Genomic DNA, 24,944 nt, shown 5'->3' on the forward strand with positions numbered 1-24,944 from the left:
GGTTATCTGGCTATATTTAAAGTGATCAACACTTCCAGTAATATTTTGTTTGGTAAAAACTCATAACTGGGCTGACAGAAACATTTCCACAATTAGTATTTATTGAATGCACTGCTTTCCAGTTGTAAATAATTATAATTGAGTTCTAATTTTGCTACTATTCACAGAAATTGTTGACAATCATATACCCTAATCCAATTCCACCTATGAACACAAAAGCACAAGCATACACACAGCAGTGTCATGCTCACACAGGCATCCCCAATTAATGCCAAGGACAGATATGTCCTCACATCCGACAGTACCAATGTAATTACACTGAACAGTGAAAATCCCACTTAACCGAAATCTTTTTACTGGACCACCTGATGGGCAACAGATTATAGTTTACAGTCCCTCCCTGAATCCCTTCTTAGAGGTAGTAAAGATGCATAAACATTGTGTGCATACCTCTAGCTTGTTACAGTGAGGTATTCTGCAGCACAGTGCTTTAAAGTAGCATTAAAAAAAAAGATGCAGAAGAAAAAACTACTGCAACAAATACAAAAAAAAAACAAAAAACAAAGAGTAATTTTTGGTGACGGCTTTTAGATAATAAATTGGCTGTACTTATTGCACTGCTTCCTTCCAGAGACATTTTGTAAAATGTACTGTAAATGCAGTGAAACTTTGAACTTAGGGGGCTGCGTTGCATTCTTTGGTAAAGTACTTACTGTAAATAGCTTATTGTACAAATTCATCTGAATTAGTTTTAAGCAGGATATATCTTCTCAACATTTCTGGTCAAACTACACTCTACAATTTTGGCTACAATTCCATTTACATGGAAGTAAGACCCACTGAACCCAATTGGCTTACTCCTTGAGTACGCATGTATAGGACTGCGACACCATGCCATTATTCCATGGTACCTAGCACACTTGTTTGAACAAAGCAGCAGAAACAGTCATTCAGAAAGAACAGGTGTCTCAGGATAAGCATGAAATGTGAGGTGCACATTAATACCAAGTCTTCCCATGCTCATACTTATGGAATCAAAATCATACCACTGACACATGAGCGAGGTATAGGCAGACTCAGCATAATTCTGAGGTACATACAAGTACCAAAAAAACTCTGCGGGGTAGAAAGCTAAGGAAGGGAGACACCAATTCAAAAAACAAACAAACAACCCAGCCCCTGAACTACTCCACAGCACAAACCAAGAAGATTAGAAGAATCTGCTGGATCAGGCCAGTAACCCATCTAGTCACCATCCTGTTCTCATAGTGGCCAACCAAAACTATTGAGATGCAAAGGAAAAACTAACATGGTTGGGTGGGAGCAGAATAGAGCTGCAGGAACAGAAGGAGACACACACAACAGACATATTGTTCACACTGAAAAACTAGATCTTGACTGAAAAAATAATAAATGTAGCTGGAATTGGATACCAAGTGCGTCTACCCCACCCCACCCTCAAAAAGATCCCAAAGGAGAGGAAAAAACAACAACCCAAAATTAGCCTAGTGAGGACTGGATATGTTCAGTGGGCCTGGGATGCTGGCTAACATTCAAGGAGAGGAGAGGAAAACCAGGGGGTGAGGACAGGATACAATGGCTGGAAACCAGTATTCTACACTGCAGTATTTTGTTGCAGGGCCACTTGTTTGAGTTTTAATGCCAGCATAAAGCAATTTTTTCTGGCTTAAGCAAGGAAATATTACAAACAATGCCAAATCTGAAGCCAATCTTTCAGAAGAGTTACAATAATGAAGGGACACGATTTCTGAAGGACAGTGCCAGGAACCGATAAAATCAAGTATAAGCAGGAAAGAACATTTGAGAAAGTCATTCTTTTTGGACACTGTAGGTTTTTACATGTGTTTTGTACATGTACTCACTCTTTTGATTCTCGAGTCTTTTTAGTAACATGCTGTACCAGTGTATCATAGCCAGATCCTTCACCCTGATTTTGTGCAGATGTACATTTCTCAGTTTCTTCTTCTATTACGGAGCCCAGCATGCTACTTATATATTGCCTAAGATACTTCACAAATTCATAGCTGTAATAAACATGTAAAGTATAACTTACTTTGTGCTGTTGTATTTTCAATGTTACATAAACTGTATTTCATCAGGCTACTGCTAGAATTCTGTACAGCAGGAGTTGGTCTAGGAACCTGTGGTCTTCCAGATGTTACTCCTATCATCTCTGACCACCAGCCACGCTGGCTGGGGCTGATGAGACATCTGGTTGTTAGATTCCACAGGTTCCCCACCTCTGCTGTAGAGATGTCATGAAAGATTAGCAGGTTTTTAACAGTAGATTTGCAGAGGTGAAAAGAAACTAGGTATTTAACTCACACCGAGCTTTAAAAGAATTTGTGGTCTATCTGCCAACTGGAAAAAATAAAGTATTTCTCCATAAATACTTAGTGTACATAATCCTGTGGCTGCAAAATTATCAAACACACATAAAAAAAGAAAATGTAAAGATATATCTAATGTCTCAAAAACCATAGTTCACAAATGTTTTCAGTTATTATACATAATGCCACAAAGCAGCCTGCTAGTTTTGTACAGATGGCTCAGTATTTTTTTTCATTCCAAAGTATCTTACAATTAACCGCTTGCCCACAGACCTGGGGCAAGCAATAATTCTTTCCACATGAGTAGCTTGGTAGAAACACCCTGTGAATGACAGACAAGCATTTAACTAAGTTGGAAATTGTTTCTTAAAGGCATCTGCAGGATTGTAACATCTCAATTTCTAAAATCAACTGACTTGAACATTATATGTATGAGTACCCGCAATGTTCTAACAACACACTATCAAAAACATTGCTTACTGCCAGTCATCAGCTGCAAAACTGCAGCAGCAAGTTTCCCCACATGGATCAGCAGTCACTATTCAGTTGCTTCAACGATGACACAAAAATAAACTTTCAAAAAAATTACTTGTGAAAATTTTCATCTGTTTCCTCCAGATGTAGAAGAATCTCTTCTGCACACTCTACTGATGGCGCTCCTGTGATTTTTTCTTTGACACTTTGCAGTAACTGTCTGAGCATAGACTGCAAAAGAGCTTCATCTTCACTAGAAAAATGAGACATCTAAAGAAATAAGCATAAATATCGCATTTCTGTAATACTCTAATACACAACTCACTCTAAGCTTTTACAGATTTAGACTGAAAGGAAATGAAGCGTAGTAAGTTCTTAACAGAAATGTAATTCTAATTTTATATGATTATTATCTGCTGTTGCTGTATTACCTGCATTCCCTAGGCCCAAATTCCTGGTTTTTTCTTTCCTTTACTGCCTTTCTCTCAGGCAGCCGTGACACAGGTAAAAGGAGTGCTATTTTATCATCTTTATTAGCATGAATGGGCCTACAGATATGGCTTTGGGCTGACAGTGGATGATCAAGGTCATAAAAAGAAAGTGTTAGGTTTTCTTGGCACCCGTAAATAATTCCTCCATTCTTAGAAATGTGAAATCCATCAAAGTTTGGGGGAGTAAGAACAAGAGGCACTAGGAAATTGATTTTGGGCAGAGGTAGAGAGACCTTAATAACTTGTGAGGAACTTAGGGTTGTATCCAACTAAATCGTACTCAAAGAAAACCCATCAAAATGAAGTCAGCTAAGTTAGTCATGCCTATACAAGGGGCCACTCTGAGTTTTATTAACATTAGAAATGTAGTACTGAAGACAACTCAGTTAACACTTGAAACTTTCATGGCAAAAGACTTCAGTGAAACTAAATGAATGCTTTATGTATTTTACCACATCAAAAACAATGGCCATACAAATGGAATCATGACTACACCCAAACAAAAGTGAATTCAGAGAAAGAAGTGCCTAGGGAGCAATCTATAGGAAGAGCAAGGTTAGGATCTGGCAGATCTCTGGCTGAGAGTTGCCAGCACGGCTGGGCTACACTGACTTAACTCCTTCCATCCTTGGCTTAGCAAGAGATACACCAGCTTATCTCCCCTGCCCCTGCCATGTTCCAGGAACATCTCACCTGATGGTCTTGGCTCAGCTGGGATGGGGGAGATATGCAAAAGGGTGGTGTAACTGTTTTCAAGGATTGTTTTCTCTCTGCCAGGCTTGGGCCAGCTCAGCCAGAAGTAGCCCCATTAGGCTCTGGTGTATGGTACTTTAAATCAGTTTAACTTGGCACTACTTTACACTAGCTTCTTGTGTATAGGATTGCTTCCCTAATGTCACATTTCTCTGCACCTTGAACTCAGGAATAAATCCTCCTAAACTCCGTAAAGATACTTCCAAAGTAAACATATACAGAATTATCAGGGCCGGATTTAGGCTTGATGAGGCCTTAAGCTACTGAAGGTAATGGGGTCCTTTATATGTCCAGCTGTCCTTTGTCAACAATAAATTGTCGCTGTTTTTTGTGTGTTGAATATATGCTATATGGTAATTTATGGACCTAATAGGTATCTAAAGCCATTTGCACATAACAAAATATGCAACCAGTCCATGAAGAATGTAGGCACCCTGTGTATAGAAATGAGCAAACCAGTGATATTTTAGGCAACAGGATAGCAGGCCATTACTTACATCTTAGCACCAAACACTGCTGCTGTACGTAGGTTTTATTTTTATTTTTTTAATCTTTTATTTTGGAACTGTACATTGAGGGTTTTTTTCCCTTTAATTTTTTTGAGGCCCCCAAGAGAGCCTAAGCTATAGCTTGTTTAGCTTATATGTAAATCCAGCACTGAGAATTATGCAATTAAAAAGTTTACTGTGTACTTAAGATTCCACCCATTTCAATGGGTTTTAGCTGTGAATTGAAAACCATCAACTACCTGCCCTTACATATTCTATGTTTGGGTGGGGAAACCAAGAGCTGGAAGGTTCCGTAATGGGGCAGAAAGGCAGGAAGAAAGGTGCATTGCAAATGGCAATACAACATGGGTAGCTTGAAACCTGAGCGTTGATTTTTCGAGACAGCAGAGTGGCCAGCTGACATGGGAGAGCCAGGTTCAACAGAAGAGTTTCAACAGCTTTTCACAGCAACTTGGTCCGCAGCAGTTTATCAGGTTCCCTTCCACCGCGTTCAAAGCGTCACCCGCAGCGCAAACTCCTACTTTGCGCAAATGGCACCGAAATGAGTCACGGGGCGGCAGAGAGAGCATAGCCGTGGGCGGTGGGACAAGAGCGAGGAGAGACCAGCGTGGAAAGAGCCCGGTAGGTGTGCCCGCCCGCGACCCTGCGCTGCCAATCCCGGGGGAGCTCAACTGCCCAAGAAGCGCGCCTCACGGGAGGATGGCAGCTTCAGGCTGCGCGGGATGGGGAGGCGCAGCGAGAGCGCTTACCTTGGGCGAGAGGAGGGCGCTCTCTGCCCTCGGCCGCCGAGGGGACTAGAAAAGGAACTGGGGCGCTCTCCCGGGAAGGAGCCTTCGGAGCGACGCCCTCCGCTCCGGGAGAAAGAGCGAGGGTGGGATTCGCCTTCCAGCTGCTACACAAACCCTCAACTTCTCCCCCGGGCGCGGCCCTTAGCAACCGCCCGCCGCAGCCTCGCTCGCCGCACGGACGTCCCTAGCAACGGCGCCGGGGAGAGATGCGCCGCGCGGAGGTTGCCGGGAAAGGGGCGGGGCGAGCAAGTGAGAATCCCAAGCGCGCTTGATTATTCCAATAAGGGGCTCTCCGCCCACAAGGCGGGGTGCAAAGGCTTGAAGATCCCGTTTGCATTGAAATCAACGTGGCACAGATCGTATTGCATAGCTGCTCCATATTATATGTGTATTGACTTGCTGGCTGCATGTTTCCACCGCCCGTTGACAAGCTCTCCGGACAGTGTACAGTAAATGTTGTTTGTTGAGGCTGCGATCCTATGCTCGCTAGTCCAAGAGGAAGCCCCATTAAATTGAGTGCATGCGGTCTGACTTAAAAGGATAGGCTAGGTTAGGGGGGGAACCCCAGATTGCGTGCCCCTGAACGATTGTTTCAAACCACAGTCTACCTCCATGTTCCCTAACTTTTCCAGCCCCGCCCCTGGTTGCATAAAGTCACCCCAAGGGACCCCTGCTCTATACAAAGCATTATTTAGAACTGGTTTGCACAACCAGCTGAGGAAGAGGATGACAAATTCAAAACAGTAATAATTCATTCAAAATCCAATTAAAACTAGTTTAATTAATTCAACAAAATTGATTAACTTGAGCCTGTGATCATCATTTACACCTCTAGTGCCCTTCTGCCACCCCCTTGCCTTAGTGCCCCCCTAGGTGATCACACTGCCCCCCAGGGAGCAATACAACACACTTTGGGAAGCAATGGGCTGCCTTATGCCCTGGATGATTAAATCCAGTCAAAGGCAACTATGGGGTGCGGCGCTTATCTTGCTTCAGGTCAAGGGAGCCGGTGTTTGTCCACAGACTGCTTTCCGGGTCATCTGGCCAGCATGGCTAAACCACTACTGGTGCACGGATGACCATGACGAGCGCCAGAGCACATGGAAACGTCGTTTACCTTCCCACCACAGTGGTACCTATTTATCTATTTGTACTGGTATGCTTTTGCCACTGCTAGGTTGGCAGAAGCTGAGACAAAGCAACAGGAGCTCACCCCATCACGGGGACATAGCTGTCAACTTTTCCCTTTGCTTGCCAGGAATCCTATTTGGAATAAGGGAATTTCCCTTTAAGAAAGGGAAACGTTGACAGCTATGCACGGAGATTTGAACCACTGACCTTCCGATCAGCATGCCCAAGAGGCTCAGTGATTTAGACCACAGCGCCACCTGCTCCCACAATTTGTTGTAGAATGCAGCCAGTAGAAGTCTTGCAGATTGCACAGGAGGGTCAGCAATTGGATGGCTAACCAAGCTTCCTTTCAGGGACATTTTCCACCATTATCTTTTCATTGAGGCATTCCTGATAAGCTTCCCAGGCATTTCAAGGTTTCCTGGAGCATAGCTTGAAAGTGCTGCTGCTCCATGAGTACAGCTTTCTGTGACCCAGAAGATCACTGCAATTTGTAAAAAGTATTAAAATAATACATTTTTGTGAAAGAGATGCAACATGGTCTCTTGGCTCTGAACGCTGGCTTGAAGAAGAATTCAAGGGGCTTGAATGCTTGCAGACCTTTTATAGAGCTAAAAAGAGAGTGGCTTATCTTGGCCTTGCCTTTTGTGAGACTGAAGATACCTATCATCAAAGCAAAAATTGGTGTTGCCCAAGTATGATACAGTATTAGGAACTAAAGAAATTGAAGGTGCCCTGTGGCATGAAATCGAAAGCAGCGTATTTTGCACAAGTTTTCCAAAACATATGGAAGATAGTTCCAAATACTATCTACTGCAGGGGTAGCTAATGCATAGCTGTCAACTTACAGATTTGAAAATAAGGGACCAGCAGCCAAAATAAGGGATTTTAGTCAACCAGCAGCCAAATGAAGCCTCAAGCGGTGGTTCCCACAGCGCAGCAACCCGGCAAAGGGGATGCAGCAAGGAAAACCACCGTCAACTCTCCGCTGGGAAGCGCTGAGCAAAGGCGAGTCCCCAGGCAACGCGGCCGATTTGATCGGCACAAAGCATGCAAGCTCCACCCCCCAGTCGTTCTTAGACTCCTTATTGGGTGAGCAACGCAGCCAAGCAGCACAGTTGGAGCCTCCCTCCTCCCTGGCCAGCAGGGAGGGAGTGAGAGGAGCTGCTTCCTTTGAAACCCGGGAAATTTAAGGGACATCATCAATAAGGGACAGCAACGGAAACGGCGCTAGGATAAGGGACTTTCCCGCCAAATAAGGGACGGTTGACAGCTATGAGCTAATGTACCCTCCTGGTGTTTTTTAACTACAATTCCCATCACCCCTCTTTACTGGCCATGCTGAATGAGCCTGATGGAAGTTGTAGCCCTGTCAATACTGGAGCAGTGGAAGTACCGAGGACCCTCTTTTATGTGATCTGCTCTGTCTTGAGTTCCAGTTTTCCAGCAAGAAGACAGTAGCAACAAATTCATTTAGCCATATGGATCCCCTGCCTTCCCTTTGCAAACAGGGAAGGGATCAAGTAGCTTATCCACATCAAGAAAGTAGCTATCTACCACCACAACTAAAAAAAGTGTGAATTTTACCACCACTTGAAAATGCCTGCTGCAAAAAGTTTTTTGATTACTTTTATTTTTAAGTAATCAAAACTTTTTGCAATGAAGACATTTCAGCTGGGTTTTAAAAAACCCTTCAAAGACACATTTGCAATGCAGTGCAATGATCTTGAAATGTTAAACACACACGCCATAGTTAATCCTGAAGGAGATTCTTTCCTTCTTATAAATGATCGCTAGAAATGTGTCAGAGTAATGCTGCATCATACATATTAATAGATGGAACACTTTTCAGCAGCTGGCTGTTCTAAATAATATAGAGATGCATTACAATTAATACACATCATAGAGAATTATGATGTAGAGCATGTATTATACATAGCTAAGCGTTGTGCAAAGGCTATATCACTTTTAAGAATATTTATAAAGATGTTCTAGTTATTTTGTACCCCAAATAGGCTTAAAGTATTTTCAGTGCTTATCATTGTGGCTGCAACATAGTGGTAATATTGGTATATCCTATTCAAGTGGACTCTTCTGTATGTCAAATCTTTCTGAACATAAAGGTGTATATGAAGCTGAGTTCAACTATGTCTCCAATATTATTTACTTTGGTGGACAATAGCTTTCAAGGGCCTCCAAGCAAAGTTTCCCATCACCTGCTACTTACCGTATTTTTCGCTCTATAACACGCACCTGACCATAACACGCACGTAGTTTTTAGAGGAGGAAAATCCGTAGGCATGCCACCCGTAGGCATTTCCTCCATAACACGCACAGACATTTCCCCTTACTTTTTAGGAGGAAAAAAGGGAGTGTTATGGTGCAAAAAATACGGTAGTCCTTTAAAAAAAAGATATGTCGGGTTGAACCTTGGACCTTCTACATACAAAGGATGTGCTGTACCTTCCATCTGATTGGGGGTGGGGGGAGCACATCTCAAGGATTTGAAGTGCCTTAGCTTTGTGGAGGCCTCAGCAATTCACTTTTTGACGACTGAGGTTCAATATTTTATACCCTCTTTAATGCAGAGTGTACCGACAGATGTGAGCATGACTGAGTATTGTGTCTTTATGGTGATTGCTCAGTTTGTCATCCAAACAGAGGCAGAGAAAAATGATGCCGTCACTGAATAGGTAAAACTTTGCCTGGTTTAAGTGGACTATCATTTTAGCCAGGGGTCAGCAAACTTTTTCAGCAGGGGGCCAGTCCACTATCCCTCAGACCTTGTGGGGGGCCGGACTATTTTTTTGGGGGGGGGAATAAATAACAAATTTCTATGCCCCACAAATAACCCAGAGATGCGTTTTAAATAATAGGACACATTCTACTCATGTAAAAACACGCTGATTCCAGGACCACCTGTGGGCTGGATTTAGAAGGCGATGGGGCTGAATCTGGCCCCTGGGCCTTAGTTTGCCTACGCATGGTTTTAGCTATATTGGGAGTTTCCTGGACCTCTTTATTCCACATCTCTAACTTTTAATGAGATGCTGTGTGTGCCTCTTTCATTTTGCAAGTTTCCTACTAAATCATTGAATAATTATATTGCTGCTGTATTTCATTCATTAGTCTTCCATTTATGTACCTTATGGTGTTGTTGGGTATTAGATTGCATATAACTCAGATATTTGATTGCATATAACTCAATATAATACCAAGTCACTGATTTTCATCAACTTAACAGATGTCTACATTGTATGTCAAAAGAGCTATAAACAAAAGGTGGCAAATTGTTGTTTTTCTTTAACATTTACTAAAGGAAGAGCAGAACACAACAAATACTCTCATTACAAAGAAATATATTAACCAAAGATCTAGAGACAATACCATTCTTGAACACCATATCCCATATAGTGTTTTTTCAAATTTGAATTTTAAACAGATGGCTTCATTTTATAACACACCATTTGTCACCATATTCTATATAAAGAGAAATAACATGATTAAGTTTCATAGAATGGTAGAGTTGGGAGGGACTCTGATTATCTGTAGTCCAAACCCCTGCAATGCAGGAATATGCAGCTGTCCCATATGGGTATCGAACCTGCAAGAATCCAACATTGTTGCATAGTGTTATCTTCCATACCACTTTTCCAGGAGGCACAACTGAGCTGAATTTGAAAATACCCAAGAATATGTGTGGACACCATGTGAGGTTTAATTTGCAAGGTTTCGGTTGTGCTACTAAGGGAAGCAAACACTAAAATGAAACGAGCGTTGACTAGCCTGCTTTTGATCCTTATTTTTCCCTGTTTGGCCAAGGTAATAAATTGTTTTCTCAGTGCTGCCTTACCCAAATCTTTCTTGCAAACAATAAAAAGAGGGGATATGTTCTATCTGATTCATGGTTGTTATGTGCTGGTGTGGTTGCCCAAGAGCAAACAGGCAAGACTCCAACCTGTCTTTTCCAGGCTTTATTATCTGTACAAAACTATTTACAATGCAGAGCGTCGGAAGTCCATGTCTGCTCAGTCGCTAGCAGAATCTGGGAGTGGGCGGTCCTTATACCTTCCCCAGCATACCAGTCTTTTGACCCCCATCCTTCTCCTCCCCTCTCTGCTCGCAAACCTACTGCGCAGAGTGGGCATTGGCAAAGGGGGACTTGCCTCCCCTCCGTTTTGCTCAGGCTCGGTGTTGAGGCTCTCCCTAGCATCTTCTGATCTCTGCATCCCTTCCCCACTGGAGGCTTCCCTCCTCGCCAGAGGAAGAACTGCTTCGCAAGATCTCCGGAGGCTCCCTGTAACACAACTGCTCTTCCACCTCTCGCCTCTGAGCTGATGGCAGTTCCCTGACAATGGTTATTTACAAAATCAGGTTATTTACAAATCTGTGTTAATTTGTGCAATTTGCAATCTATAAAATGACAAAACACAGTTGCATACATCTGCTTTTCTAGTTTTTGGTTTTTGTTTTAATGGCACACAAGCAAAACCTCGACCACTGCGATGACAAACATTGCCATAATAAAAAAATTCCTTCCAGTAGCACCTTAGAGACCAACTAAGTTTGTTATTGGTATGAGCTTTCATGTGCATGCACACACGAAAGCTCATACCAATAACAAACTTAGTTGGTCTCTTAAAGTGCTACTGGAAGGAATTTTGTTTGTTTGTTTGTTTTGACTATGGCAGACAAACATGGCTACCTACCTGTCACTAAAACAGTACCATGTTAGCAAAGCCTCAGAATTGGCCTTTTCACATGGAATATTTTTTCCAGGATGCAACTCAGTCAGAGGACTTTCAAGGTACAATGTTAGTAAGACCTGTGAAGCATAATGAGACCTTGACCGTTTATTCTTAAATCTCACTTTTTGGATGATCTAGCGTGCTCAGCTATGTTTTTGCACTCAAAACTATTGATCTCTGTTTCTTCATAATTGTTGTCAGATTCAATATGCCTAGATAGCAAGACAGAGATAGGAAGACAATATGCCCAGATATTCAGCACAGGGACTAAATTTCCAACTGCCTGGATTATCCTTTTCATGCTGTCCTTCCATGAGAGTACATCCCACTAAGCAAAGTGAGTCTTGCTTCTAAATAAAGTAAACATTCATATGATTGCACTCTATTAAAACCAACTGCCTTGCACTAAATCTGACCACCATAATTCTATACGCATTTTTAAAAGGCCATTTTCATTAGAAGGCAATTAAACTTCCATCTATTTCCCAGTGTAAGCGACTACTCTCCAATTCAGGTGATAGTTTGAGGAGAGTTAATGAAGATAGCTTCTTTCTCAAATAAGTTTAAGCACATCTGCTGATTCAATTTTTTTGCAATTAGACTGTTGCCAAATGTATTCCTAAAAGCTGAAATTTAATATGCTATTTCATTGAGAAACAGCAATGGTATTAGAGCTATGGAAATAATATGCTACTGAGTACTTGCTAAAGCAAGAACAACTCTTTTTTTGTTCTTGTATGTAGGGTTGCCAACCACAAGAAATTGATTGCCAATTCTCTTTCCATGCCTAGGTAATATACCACCTAGGCACACCATTTTTTTCTAGCCCTCCAGGTTATGGATAAAAAATCATGTTAAGGGTGCAGTGAATTAAAGTTGTTAGATCTGAAATAGTCTGGTGAACACTAATCTTGCTTCCTCTCCCTATTATCAAACAGGAATTTTACTCATATCAAGTTAGAGTCTATTGTGTCTACAACACAGATAGCCAGTATTGTGCCTTCCAGATGTTGGAGCACAACTCCCATCATCCCTGACCTGAAGCTGCTTGGGAATGATGAAATTTGGGTTCCAACAACATCTGGAGGGGACCACCTTGGCTACCCCTGGCCTACACTTGAGTAGCAGCAGCTAATCAGGGTGTCAAGAGTTTTGCTCTTGGTACTTTTAACTGGAATTGCCTGGGATTGAACCTGCAACCTTCTGCATGACAAACCATGTGCTCTTCCACTGAGCTACAGTCCCTCTCCAAGGTTTACCAGCATTTCTTACTCTTCAGTTTAGATCCAATCAGTTTTCGTTGTCATACATGACTATACAAGCTAATTTTAGACATGGACATTGATAATTTAAATATGCCATTATTCTCTTGCTTTTTGTGTTTCCACTGGGTTGTGGGGTTTGTTTGTTTTTTGTTTTATTTTAAAAAACCATAATCCAAATAATGAAAAAAGAAAATGCATTTTAAAAATAAAAATAATAATTCATTGAAATTCTCATGTCTGGGGTACAGGCTTACTATACGTACTTTTGAGGTGACCAAGAAGTGTTTGTGAGTGCCCTTTCTTTCATTCTACAAAGGATCTCCCCGGTGCTCTGCACTCTGCAGCCTTCCTGTGTGCCTGTACTCCATTGAAAGCCCAGGGGGAAACATTGTGAGGTAATTCCTCCCAGGGGGCTTTTTCAGATGAGGAAATACAAGAAGACTGCAGAGTGCGGAATACATTTTTTTCCTTGGAAGTGCGGAGGGATCACCTTTTGGCCACCTCACGAAAAGGTAAACTGAAAACCCCAAACTCACCAAAATATGGAAGCAACCTGAAAATGAAGCAGAAAACTAGAAGCCTCATTCCCAGAGGAAGGAAAACTTTGACAAACATCCTTAGAAATTTATCCCATTATTCTTGAGGGGCAAATTCCAACCAGATTTTCATAATTGGTTTGTGGTTGCTTTTTTAGCTTTCACAGTGAGCATTCAAAAAAAAAAGCTTGGCTGCTGTCCAAATGTTGGTGCATGCACACCAATGGTGGTTTGAATTTATCATATTGCCTCGGGAATTATACATTGGTTTCACCTGGCCTCATAGCACTAGTCATGGCAGTGAAGAACTCTGCAATATTATTTATTTGTCGGTCTAAAGCTCTTCAGTCAAAACCAGCTCCCAGAATGGATTACAAAGATCAACAATAAGATAGTCCCTGCCACCAGGCTTGCAATCTAAAATACACAACACAAAAGTTAAAGAGATTAGAAGGGAGGAGGGGAAATACAAATTCAAGAGCAGTACTTCATAGGATGATTGGCTGGAATGAAAAGAGTTCAAAGAAAGGAGGAGCCAAAAATTGCTGGTCCCAGTATTATAGTATAAACCTCCATTTAGCATGTAAGAGTCAATTCACCCCCATACTGGTTTAACCTTATCCATTAAAATTCAGCCTGAACCAGGTTTATCACACTTTTGTTAGTCTGCAACTTGGACTTGGGAAGACTCCAGAAGAAGATCATGCCCACCCATCTGCAGGCTGCCATTAATCCAGTTTTGTTCTGGTTCAATCACAGTCAGTGTGTCTGCATTCTTAGTCCCCCACTGTGAGGGAACCTAATTCAAAAGTCAATGTTTCATTGGGAGTGGAATGTTGTCCTGGGCTCACAGCCAGCTCACATCCTCTTCTGATGTTACTTTTTATTGGCACAGATCTTACATATATGAGCTTTGCTCCCAGACACATTCATGATACATCTCTGGAGAACAATTTACCTGTAACTTATACCTTTCGAATAATTCTTGGCTGACTTGACTGAAACCCTTTAGGTTTTCCGAAGAGAGTTTTGTCTGCAAACTTGGATAGAGACCTTGCCTAACTTTTTTTGATGGTTCGTTCATTTTCTCTCTCAACATCAGATTGTCATCTTTAAAACTGGATTTGGTATGGTCCGTCTCTTAGGATAATATTAGCAAAAAAAGAATGAAAGTTCAGGTTGTAGAGCACTTTAAGTACAGTATAAAACAATGAAAGTTAACTGTGTTAGCTATTTCACAACTGGGACCTTGCAACAAAATGTTGCTGTGTATCTCTGGTGGATGGATACTACCTGTGACTGACAGGGCTGGGGCGGAATGATAGACAGATATCCCGCCTCTAACTTGGGTCTTATTTAGCCCAGGGGAGACAGGTTCAGCAATTGATGGCAGCAGGTGGTAAAGAAAGCAAAAGCAAAGTCAGAAAAAAGGGGCTGCATTGTTTGGTAGTTGGCCATTACACCTCATATTCAACTGCTTCATTCCTGACTGGCCAGCCATACCCTCCACAGGAAGTCTGCAAGCAGAACCTAAGTGCCACAGCTTCCTGTCCCTCCCTCTGTAATTTCCAGCGACTAGTATTTAGAGGCAGACTAGTGGACACAGAACACAGCCATCATGGCTAGCATACCTACCCTCCATGAAATTGTCTACTCAACTTTTTAAGCCATCCACACCGATGGCCATTGCTACCTCTTGTGGGAGCACATTCCACAGCTGAACATTAACAATAATGTTACTGTGTGAACGTATACCAAAGTCGGGAAAGATGGTAGCTTTTGGCTCATCCTTCATTTGATGGAAGGTAGAGATTGGTGAGCATCCCTTCCGGTTTCTCTGATTCCCATCTCAGCTTTTCCTTGCCTCTGCTTTCACTGCCTTTTATCCTTTTCCTGCTATCTTACAAGTAGCCACCCCATGTCCCTTTCCCAGTTTTATCCCAAGTAAGTAATCTTGGGACAATGTCTAGGGCGCTCATCAACTTTGCTTCAAGCTCTTCTCTCAATGTCACCTTCTGTGTATCTGCTCATGTGACATAGCTAGCTATCCCTTTCCTAATAGGCAGCCAGGGAAGGGCTTTGCCTAGTATTAAGCTCACAGGCCCTCCAAGTGTCCCTATTTTCCAGGGACTTCCTTGATTTAGAAAAGCTGTCCTGGTTTCTGATTTGATCCCAAAATGTCCCGCTTTTCCTTAGGATGTCCCTATTTTCACTGGAGAAATGTGGGAGGGTATGGAGTTATCTGACCCCCGAGCCACCTGAAGGCAATCCTGTATACGGAAGTTCTTTTTACTGTTTTATTGTGTTTATATATATGTTGCAGCCCAGTAAGATGTGTGGGGTATAAATAGTAGAATCATCATTATGGAATGGGACATCCCTATTTTCATCAGAGAAATGTTTCAGGGTATGAGCCCAGGGCATGCAAGCTGCCTACAAAAGGAATGGCTGAGACAAATGCATGAAAACCAGATGGTGCAGATGCCAAGTCTTGAAGGAAAATGGGTCTGACTGAGTAGTGTAGAAGACGACTCCTTCTATTAATGTCTTTGGATCCTAAGAGCAGGGATGTGAACCAGAACGTAGCCCTTTTTCAAGTGTTATTGGAGACAAATTCAACTCTTAGAAGGCAAGCAGGAAATCAACTCATAGCACAATGACCTTTTAGATTGAATGCTGCTGTAGAAGTTTGCATGTCCAAGTCAATGGATGTCTTGCTAATGGCTCCATATATATCTCAACCAGGACCACTAAAATACATCTGTACTTTTCATTCAAGCATGAAATACTGCATTGTGAGAGAACAAAGGAGCCACATTGAATCATGTTATTTGGTGGCTTTTAAAAACCGAAAAATAAATGACTGACATTCTCCACATTTGACAGCATGTGTCATGCAGCCTGCAGTGCTTTTTCGATGAGTGCTTTTAAACAGAAACAGAGGTTTTTAAATCCTGCAAAGGGGGGGAGGGGGTAATAAAAACTACTGAAAATCACAGGAGAGAAAAGAAAAAAATGTTCCAACAAGATGTACAGCTAGTGGATGAAGCTGTAACAAGGTGGCTAAAGGATGCTAATCCTTAGTAAATTATCCTGAATATGCATTCTAGAAATTACTGCCAATCAGAAAGTTTAAATCATATATGGCTAGGATAGGAATTTTGTTAGTTAGATTAAACAGAGCGGCTAGTAAATCTTGCATCATTAGGGGGGTTGTGCATTTACAAGAAGTCCCAGACTCTTTGTTTCTAATCTCCAAAATACTAAGATTCATGTGTCTAAGAAACATATTTGTGATATTAGTTTTAAATGGCCATTGTTTTGTGCGCATTTATCAGAGGTTGGAATTGATCCATTTACTCTAGAGAGATTCACTGCCTGAACTTAAGAGTTTGACAGCAGGCCCATTCTCTCATCCTCAGTACTTTTAAATTATTAAGCTATGCCCATTTCAAAGGACTAAAACAAATTGAATCTGGCAGATGTTTGTTTCCTATTAAATGGGGAGAAAAGCATGGTGGTGGTTGCTGTGAAATAAATCTCATTTTAAATGGGAAAGCAGTCTGTTTACTAATCCAATACTGCAAGTGCTGTTTATTTATAATTTTTTGTTGCGGGGGGGGGGGGGGGAGAGACCCAGAGGACAGCAAGAATGCAGAATCCTTGGAATCTGTTTTGAAATTGCTGATCATCCAAGTTCCGTGTTCTGTATTAGACACACAATTACCATTGACTGGCAATAGTGTTTAGCTCAGCCTCGGCGGATAGATCTGTCAAGCTGGTGGAGAAATGCTGAGCCGAGTTTTGGAAACCACATCACAGAGCCATTTCCCAAATGTAACTGTGGTTGTTGCCCAACAGTCTGAAGAAGTGAGAGAGAACAAATGGAAGCATGAAATCAGAGTAACAGATGCGTCCATAAGGCGCAGAATACCAAGAGAAATAGGACAGAGAAACTAAGCAATTGTGAAGTCACGCTTTATTCATCGTTTCTAACATCTGTTCGTGTAGGCTTGGGAAAACACTGAAGGTAAAGAATGTAAGCTTTCGGTGTCATTTGGACTTCACAATTAAGCACTGAAACTCAGGAAGAGCTAGATGACTATTGCACAACTTTCCATAGTTCTGTATATGCCCTACAGCAGGGGAGGGGAAACCTCAAGCACGGGGACCAAACACAGACCTCCATTTCTCTCAGTCTTGTCACTGGGAGTCTCCCAAGCTTCACCCTCTCCCCAGCCACATTCCCTCTCCTAAGGTTGCATCCGTCACCAGGCCTGCTTTGCACCCTCTTCGGGTTTTCCCTGGTTAGAATGTGTGCTTGAATTCTGGTAATGCTTTTTACTTGCCTGGATGCAGAAGGGTGTGCAAATGTCTGTAGAAACAAGTCTAAAATTTACATTGTTGCTTTGCCTTTTACCGCAAGCCCCACCCACCCCTGGCAACTGGCTCCCAGATGAGTGTGCAGCCCTTGGGCCAAGAATGGTTCCCCAGTCCTGACCTATAGTAGTATATTTGTTATGTTCCATTCCTGGTTTCTGCAGCATTTTTAAAAAAAATGAAAACCAGAACAATGGGTCTTGAAGTGTCATTCAACTACACAGTGGCTTTCAGGTTGAAAGCAGGAGGGTTGCATCCAGTGGTGGCTTGCACTAGCAGAAGTGCTTCTGCATGCCCATTGTCTGGTCCTCCATTTTCACCCATCCCACCACCAGCAATGGCAGCCCCCTCTTCTAGCCTTTCTCAACCTTGCTCCATCAGCCCTAAGCACCTGTCTGTCATATTCTCTGTGCCTTATCCCATTCTGTTCCAGAGGGTCCCACAACCCTCAGGAGAAGCTCTTGGGAGACACACGGTGCTGCATTGGGATCAGCAGAAATCAGATGGTCCAGTTTGCGCAAATGGAAATGCACAGAGTCTGTTCGCACAGAGTCATCACTGGATACTGCATAGAAACTTAGAATTGGATTCAGCCTTTTCAGAGGAACAACACATAGTATCTAACCCAGATAAGGATGGGTAACCAGGCCCTTGGCTGAATATACCATATGGCCTTTTAAATGTGTTTGTGGGAGAAGGGTTAATGAGTTTTGTTTTTATTTATTTTCCTGTTACGTATTCCCCCCCCCCCAATATTGTATTTTTATGTCGTGAACTGCTCTGTGATCTTCAGATGAAGGACAAGATAAAAAAATGAATAAATAATAATAATAATAATAATAATAATAGTAGTAGTATTTTAGAATGGTGACTGTTCTGAAACTCAGTAGGTATTATGAGTTGAGTCCAGACTTAGTCATGCTTACAACAGACTCGCTCAAATCAGTGCATTGTGTCCAACTAACTCTTACTGAGACAGACCCAAAAAAATTAATGGGCTTACAATAGTCATGCCCATTAATTTCAGTACATCTATTTGAGTAGGACTGAGACTGGATACAACCCAATGGTTTTAACTTAAGTCTCATTGATTTCAGTGGATCTACTGTAAGTATGACTAAGTCTAGATTGAAGCCTTTGCTGCCTGACTCCTTGTTTCATGATGATGATGTTCTCAGGTACCTTCTAGATTTCAAAACAAAAAACACATTGTTATCCATCAATGAACACATCTCTCCTTTGTTTACCTATAGGGCAGTATGTGTGCAATAAAATGTAGCATGATGATTTATTGCCACCTCGATCATAATCTCATTGTGAACTTCGATCATCAGTCAACCAACCATTTGTGTATCTCTACACTTTCAAATTAGCCAGATTGATTGCTTGGTTAAAGTCGCAATGTGAAATCATGTAAGATCCTGCTTCTAAATTCAATTAGATGAAATTGCCTATAAAATAAGTACACAGTTGCCCTTCAGGATCTGTCTCCGCATGTGCAGAAGGGCTAAAGCGATAGGTTTGGCCACTGTCCAGCTCCAGCAGCAATTCTAAAGCCATACAAAACTGAAAATGAAGAAAGCATACTACTGTTGGCTTTATCTTTGCATATATGGATATATACACACACACACATTCACACACACAGGTGTTATCATATCTGCATATTATAAATACAGGGACGCATGTGGCACTGTGGTTTAAACCACTGAGCCTCTTGGGCTTGCTGATCAGCAGGTTGGCGGTTCAAATCTGCGCAATGGTGTGAGCTCCCGTTGCTCTGTCCCAGCTTCTGCCAACCTAGCAGTTCAAAAGCATACCAGCACAAGTAGATAAATAGGTACCGCTGCGTCAGGAAGGTAAAATGTGTTTCCTTGCACTCTGGCTTCTGTCACGGTGTACTGTTGCACCAGAAGCGGTTTAGTCACGCTAGCCACATGACCCAGAAAGCTGTCTACGGACAAATGCCAGCTCCCTTGGCCTGAAAAGCGAGGTGAGTGCTGCAATCCATAGTCACCTTTGACTGGACTTGACTGTCCAGGGATCCTTTACCTTTACTTTTTATGTATTATAATTACATGCTCCAAAATTCTATCCTTTGTAGCTTAGATACATCATATTAAAAGCTTTATCTTCCTAGATATCATTTTGCACTGATTAGTTTAATGTAAATCACGTAAGTATTTTGAACAAGCCTTTTTTTACATGTTTTACATTTAATAGAATTTAATTTTAAAACGTATTTTATAAGTAAATGCATACTTACTCACTGGAGAATGTACTGCTTTCAAGGCAGCATTCTTTGTTTTTATCAGATAATGTTGTTTCTGTTTTCTTAACGAAAGTGGATTATTTGAAGTGTAAAAACTGCCAGTAGCTTTAAAAATAACATTTTCTACGATTTATTTCATGATAATAGACATTCACAACCTTTGAAAAAGTTAGAGTCAAAGACTATTTTCCACAGCTTCTATTTAGATACATTTTCAAATAATGATTAATTATTTGCTTTGATTTTTTAAAAAAAACCACAAGCAACAAAAATCCAAAGAACAGAAGATAGAGAAATGCCCTATTGATCACCTTATCTGTCACTTTTTTCAACAGAAGTTTGTTTATAGAGTGTGGCTTCAAAAGATTACACTAACTGAAAAAAGAATCTCATGGGATGTTTTGTTTTATAAATCCAGGTTCAGAGTTGTTCATGATCCTGTTATTTCCTTGGTAGGTAATCTGTTGGAGTAATTGTTTACTTTTTATTCTGATCCCCTCAGCAATATATGATGATGTTCTGAGATGCTCAGATAGCAAATGCATCATTCAATTTTCCTTTGAGAAAAGGTCACAGCACTTGGGGCTTTTTATTTTAGAAAAAAAGGCAGGGGGGGGCATGATAGATTTGTATAAAATTATGCACAGCGAGGAGAAAGCTAAGTTTTTCTCCCTCTCTCATAAAGTTAGAACCTAGCGCCATTCATTGAATCTAAATGTTGAACAATTCAGGACAAAGAGATAAAGTGATGGCCACTAAACTGGGTCGCTTTAAAAGAGGATTAGACAAACTCATGGAGGTTAAGAGTTTCAATGGCCACCGGCCACAATGTTTTCCACTGAGCTTGGAAGTGGTATTGAATTGGGTGGCGTTCCTCCACCCATCCCTTGCATCCTCCAGCAGTAGAGCTTCCCCTCCTGCCTGCTGAAATCACTGCTGTTGTTGTTTAGTCGTTTAGTCGTGTCCGACTCTTCGTGACCCCATGGACCAGAGGACGCCAGGCACTCCTGTCTTCCACTGCCTCCCACAGTTTGGTCAAACTCATGTTTGTAGCTTCGAGAACACTGTCCAACCATCTCGTCCTCTGTCGTCCCCTTCTTCTTGTGCCCTCCATCTTTCCCAACATCAGGGTCTTTTCCAGGGAGTCTTCTCTTCTCATGAGGTGGCCAAAGTATTGGAGCCTCAGCTTCACGATCTGTCCTTCCAGCGAGCACTCAGGGCTGATTTCCTTAAGAATGGATAGATTTGATCTTCTTGCAGTCCATGGGACTCTCAAGAGTCTCCTCCAGCACCACAATTCAAAAGCATCAATTCTTCGGCGCTCAGCCTTCTTTATGGTCCAGCTCTCACTTCCATACATCACTACCAGGAAAACCATGGCTTTAACTATACGGACCTTTGTTGGCAAGGTGATGTCTCTGCTTTTTAAGATGCTGTCTAGGTTTGCCATCGCCTTTCTCCCAAGGAGCAGGCGTCTTTTAATTTCGTGACTGCTGTCCAACCATCTCGTCCTCTGTCGTCCCCTTCTTCTTGTGCCCTCAGTCTTTCCCAACATCAGGTCACTGCTGGCAGCAACCAAATGAAAGTCCCAAAACAGGTTGTCCCAGGGCAGGAAGGGTGAGAGACTGAGTCCGCCCAGAATCCCTTGGATCCACATCCTTGGATCCCCAACTGCCATCAAATCTTGAAACTAGGCCTGATCCAAGCCTAATCACTGCCCTAGCTCCAGGCTGGCACAGTGATTTGCCTCCCCCCACAACCACCACCTCCAACCCTGGCCAGGGATCACAGCAGGGCTGTGAACATGGCAGTAGTTCCACTGCTCCATTAAGCACCCCCTCTCCCTAGGCAGCAGCCAGGGGTTGGATTGCACCCTTAGCCTTGTATTGAAAGCAGCACTAAGCAACTGTTCGACCAGTGCAAGGATCAGTGCCAGATTTACGTATAAGCTAAACAAGCTACAGCTTAGGGCCCCACTCTCTTGGGGCCCCCAAAAAAAATTGAAGGGAAAGAAAACTGGATATAAGAGAAAAACCAAATAAAACCGACATACAGCAATAGTGTTTTGTGTTGCATAGGCTCCTATGACGTAAGTAATGGGCCCTGCCTGCTAGCCTGCTCCCTAAAATATCACTGGTTTGCTCATTTCTATATATAGGGTGCCTACATTCTGCATGGACTGGTTGCATGACAACGTATGCAAATGGCACATGTCTAGATACCTATTAGGTCCATAAATTACCATATATTCAACACAAGAAACAGCAACCATTTGTTACAATTTGTTGTTGACAAAGGACAGCTGGACATATAAAGGGCCCCATTGCCTTAGGGCCTTAGGTAGCTTAGGGCCTCATCAAACCTAAATTCAGCCCTGGCAAGGATTCCCACTTGCACAACTCCTTTGCCTCTCCGCACCCTCCCCAAATTTGCTTGCGGCGGGGGGGGGGGGAGGCAAAACAGATTGTGGGGGTGGCAGGGAGGAGAGTAGGGAAAATCTTGTTGCACATGCTTAACTCCATGTGCTGACAGGATGGTTAATAAGCATTCTTTTGGACACAAGTCTTACTGTATGCTATTTTGTATGCTAGTCTGATTGTTGATTAGCACACAGACATTTCTGGACTGAACTCATTGTGATCAGGGCTGCAAAATCATTATCCATAAGACCAAACAGTGCAGGAAGTAGGTTTTACGGACAGGAATCCCAAATTGTTTCATTTTGTAACTTGATGTTTACAGCAGCCTTTCAAAACATGCATGTAAGATAGGCCTGTTTCATTATCCTCAATGTACAAACCACGCAGTAGCAGAAGTTGAAAACTAAAATAAATGCAGTTTGTGGAGATCACAGCTTACAATACACACACACACACACACACACATTAATAATACTATACCAGAATATGGATCGAAATCTCTTTATGTTGCAACTCCCCCTAGTGGGACATAATTTATCATTTTAATATGTATCCACTGCTAACAACATGAATTTTCCTTTTCAATAAAAATGTAATTATCAGTCTTTTTCATATATTTGGGTAATCATTGACACAGACAAACTTCTTCTGAGATTGACATATATTTTTGAAAGCAGAATTAATTTCAGTTGTGTAGCGATTACTGCTGGACTGTTAAATGTATTCAGAAACAATTATAAACAGGCCTTGAACATTGAAAAGGAGCAATAACATAATACTTAGTAACAGGCTTTTTCTCCCCATATGAATTTGCAGAACATAAAATGTCTACTAATCAGCGGCAGATGATGTGAGAAAGTGGCAGGACTCACCTTACCGCTGATCTGTCATGCTGCGGCTGCTGCTTACCAAGAAGCAAAAGGGGTAAGGCAAGGGCACTGTGGGGCACAAGCACTGTGGGGCTGCCGGATTGGCGCCGCTGGTGCATCTGCCCCATGCTGATCTCCTCTTCCCAGTCAGCAGCAGCAACATGACCAGCTGAAGGTCAGGTGAGCATCACTACCATGCTACACATCCACTACCACTATAAAGGTTTGCATTCAATATAATATCTAAAGCTGCTTAACAAGAGACACTTGCATTTTTGTTCATTTCCTACCTCAATGCAATGATGGCCAGCAGTGATAATAGTAAAGTGAAATGGGTTGGATCCAGATGCCTAGAGCATCTTGAAATCAAGTCCTATTTATTTCAGTGGACGTGTAGCCTCTTCTGTAATAGAAAACAAAGGGAGTGTAATTTTAGTTTGTAGCAAAGATGGGTTGGATCCAGACTCACACATGCTTAAAGTACGGTTCATTTCAGTGGGTCTACTCTAAGCATGACCAAGTCTAGAGCCATCCCACTATGAAAGCGCTCTAAAAGTCAAGCCTTTTTTAATTATTGTAGTTCAGCATCTCTTCTTTATGTGAGCTGGTTTCTTTAAATGGCACGCAGGTGTCCTAAACATTGTACAGTTTGTGCAACATATACTGTAGGAGAAAATATTTAAATAGTTTTCAAGTCTGAAACATACTTTTAAAGAGCCATCTCACACTTTTTTTTAAAGATGGACTTGTAAAACATGTGCTGCTGCATTTTTATAAAATGTGTTTTGCGGGTGGCTATTGGGTTGTTCTTGTTTTTATTTTGATTACGTATTCTGTGTTTTTATATTGTGATTTTATCCTGTGAAACTCCCTGAGACCTGCAGGTATAGGGCAATTTAATAATAATAATAATAATAATAATAATAATAATAATAATAATAATAATGGTGCACACCATAGAAACAGTCCAGCAGCAGGTTGCATAATACAAATAACCTTGCATAGATACCAGGATGTTCCAAAGGCCTGGATAAATAGATGGATCTTTAGCTGATGATGAGAACTCAGCACCGAAGAAGGCTGAACCCCTCCCCAAGGGCTGGAAGTTCCACATGGTTCCTTGGTAAGTATATGCTAGTGGGAAACAAGGGAAACAAGGGTTTGTTGTGCAATGCATCATTGGGAATGCTATATAAAAACACTTTAACTGCATAAACACTAGGTGGCAGAGTAAGTACAGAAAAATCTAAATGTTATGTGCTATTTCTAAACTTTACAGCAATTTGCACAAGTCAATATATTAGGGTACACTTTTTAAATTTGTAGTAATCTTTTTCCCCATTTGTTTTTCTCTTCCAGAAATGCTCCTGATCAGGTGTGAAACTGCAGGTTTTGTCATTCCTCTCCAAAAAGCAAAACATATGGGACATATTAAAGCTTACAAGGAACGCAGAATAGAATGTCAGAACTGAGTTCGCACAATGCTACTTAAACAACACATTCATATTTACTGTATATGCGGGGTTTAATCCTGTATGCACTTACCCGGGAAAAAGCCCCATTGAACACAATAAATGTCTGTGGTTCTTTTTCATTTACACCATGGACTGAAATAAACTGATTTGTAGCAATCTGCCTCAGGAAAAAAACATATGTTTACTAAGCTTTCATATATTTGGTGCTAGGTAATTTGAAGGTCCCCCCACATATTTAAGATACTTAATGTGATATGGCAGTAGGCCTCAGCACAGGATGGGAATGGAGGAGAAATTCAATTCAGTTCACATTTCAAGGCGATCCTACCAAATTTGTACCTTATGAAACCATACGCAAAGAAAAAGCCCATCCCTCAACATTCTCTCATCTCTGAATTTTGCAATGCAATCCTCCAGACAAGTAATATGTACATAAATGCATAAGCTAGGATTAGTGTGCTTTAAAATGCATATGTTAATAA

At 41.7% G+C, this 24,944-nt stretch overlaps 1 protein-coding gene and 1 long non-coding RNA gene across 10 annotated transcripts in view; one reads left to right on the forward strand and one right to left on the reverse strand.

Moving 5' to 3' along the window:
• The window catches only part of TBC1D32 (TBC1 domain family member 32), a 66,189-nt gene extending 60,610 nt beyond the window's left edge, over nt 1-5,579 (reverse strand). For 3 of the 9 annotated variants that reach the window (XM_053381796.1, XM_053381797.1, XM_053381795.1), the window contains exons 1-3: nt 5,328-5,577; nt 2,941-3,095; nt 1,884-2,045 (exon numbers count right to left, since the gene is read on the reverse strand). In XM_053381796.1, coding sequence (XP_053237771.1) covers nt 1,884-2,045; nt 2,941-3,095 — 317 coding nt within the window. In that variant the 5' untranslated portion in view covers nt 5,328-5,577. Of the gene's footprint in view, nt 1-1,883; nt 2,046-2,074; nt 2,267-2,940; nt 3,096-5,327 lie in introns of those variants that run through there. The other 6 variants (XR_008329526.1, XR_008329525.1, XR_008329527.1 and 3 more) reach the window with 4 other exon arrangements.
• LOC128410491 (uncharacterized) lies at nt 4,917-24,619 on the forward strand. Its single transcript, XR_008329528.1, has 3 exons — nt 4,917-5,199; nt 22,935-23,167; nt 24,347-24,619. It is a non-coding gene; the product is annotated as an uncharacterized LOC128410491 (long non-coding RNA).
• The last annotated feature ends 325 nt before the right edge of the window (nt 24,620-24,944 follow it).

The sequence above is a fragment of the Podarcis raffonei genome, chromosome 3 (assembly GCF_027172205.1).
Source record: "Podarcis raffonei isolate rPodRaf1 chromosome 3, rPodRaf1.pri, whole genome shotgun sequence".
Taxonomy (NCBI): Eukaryota; Metazoa; Chordata; class Lepidosauria; order Squamata; family Lacertidae; genus Podarcis; species Podarcis raffonei.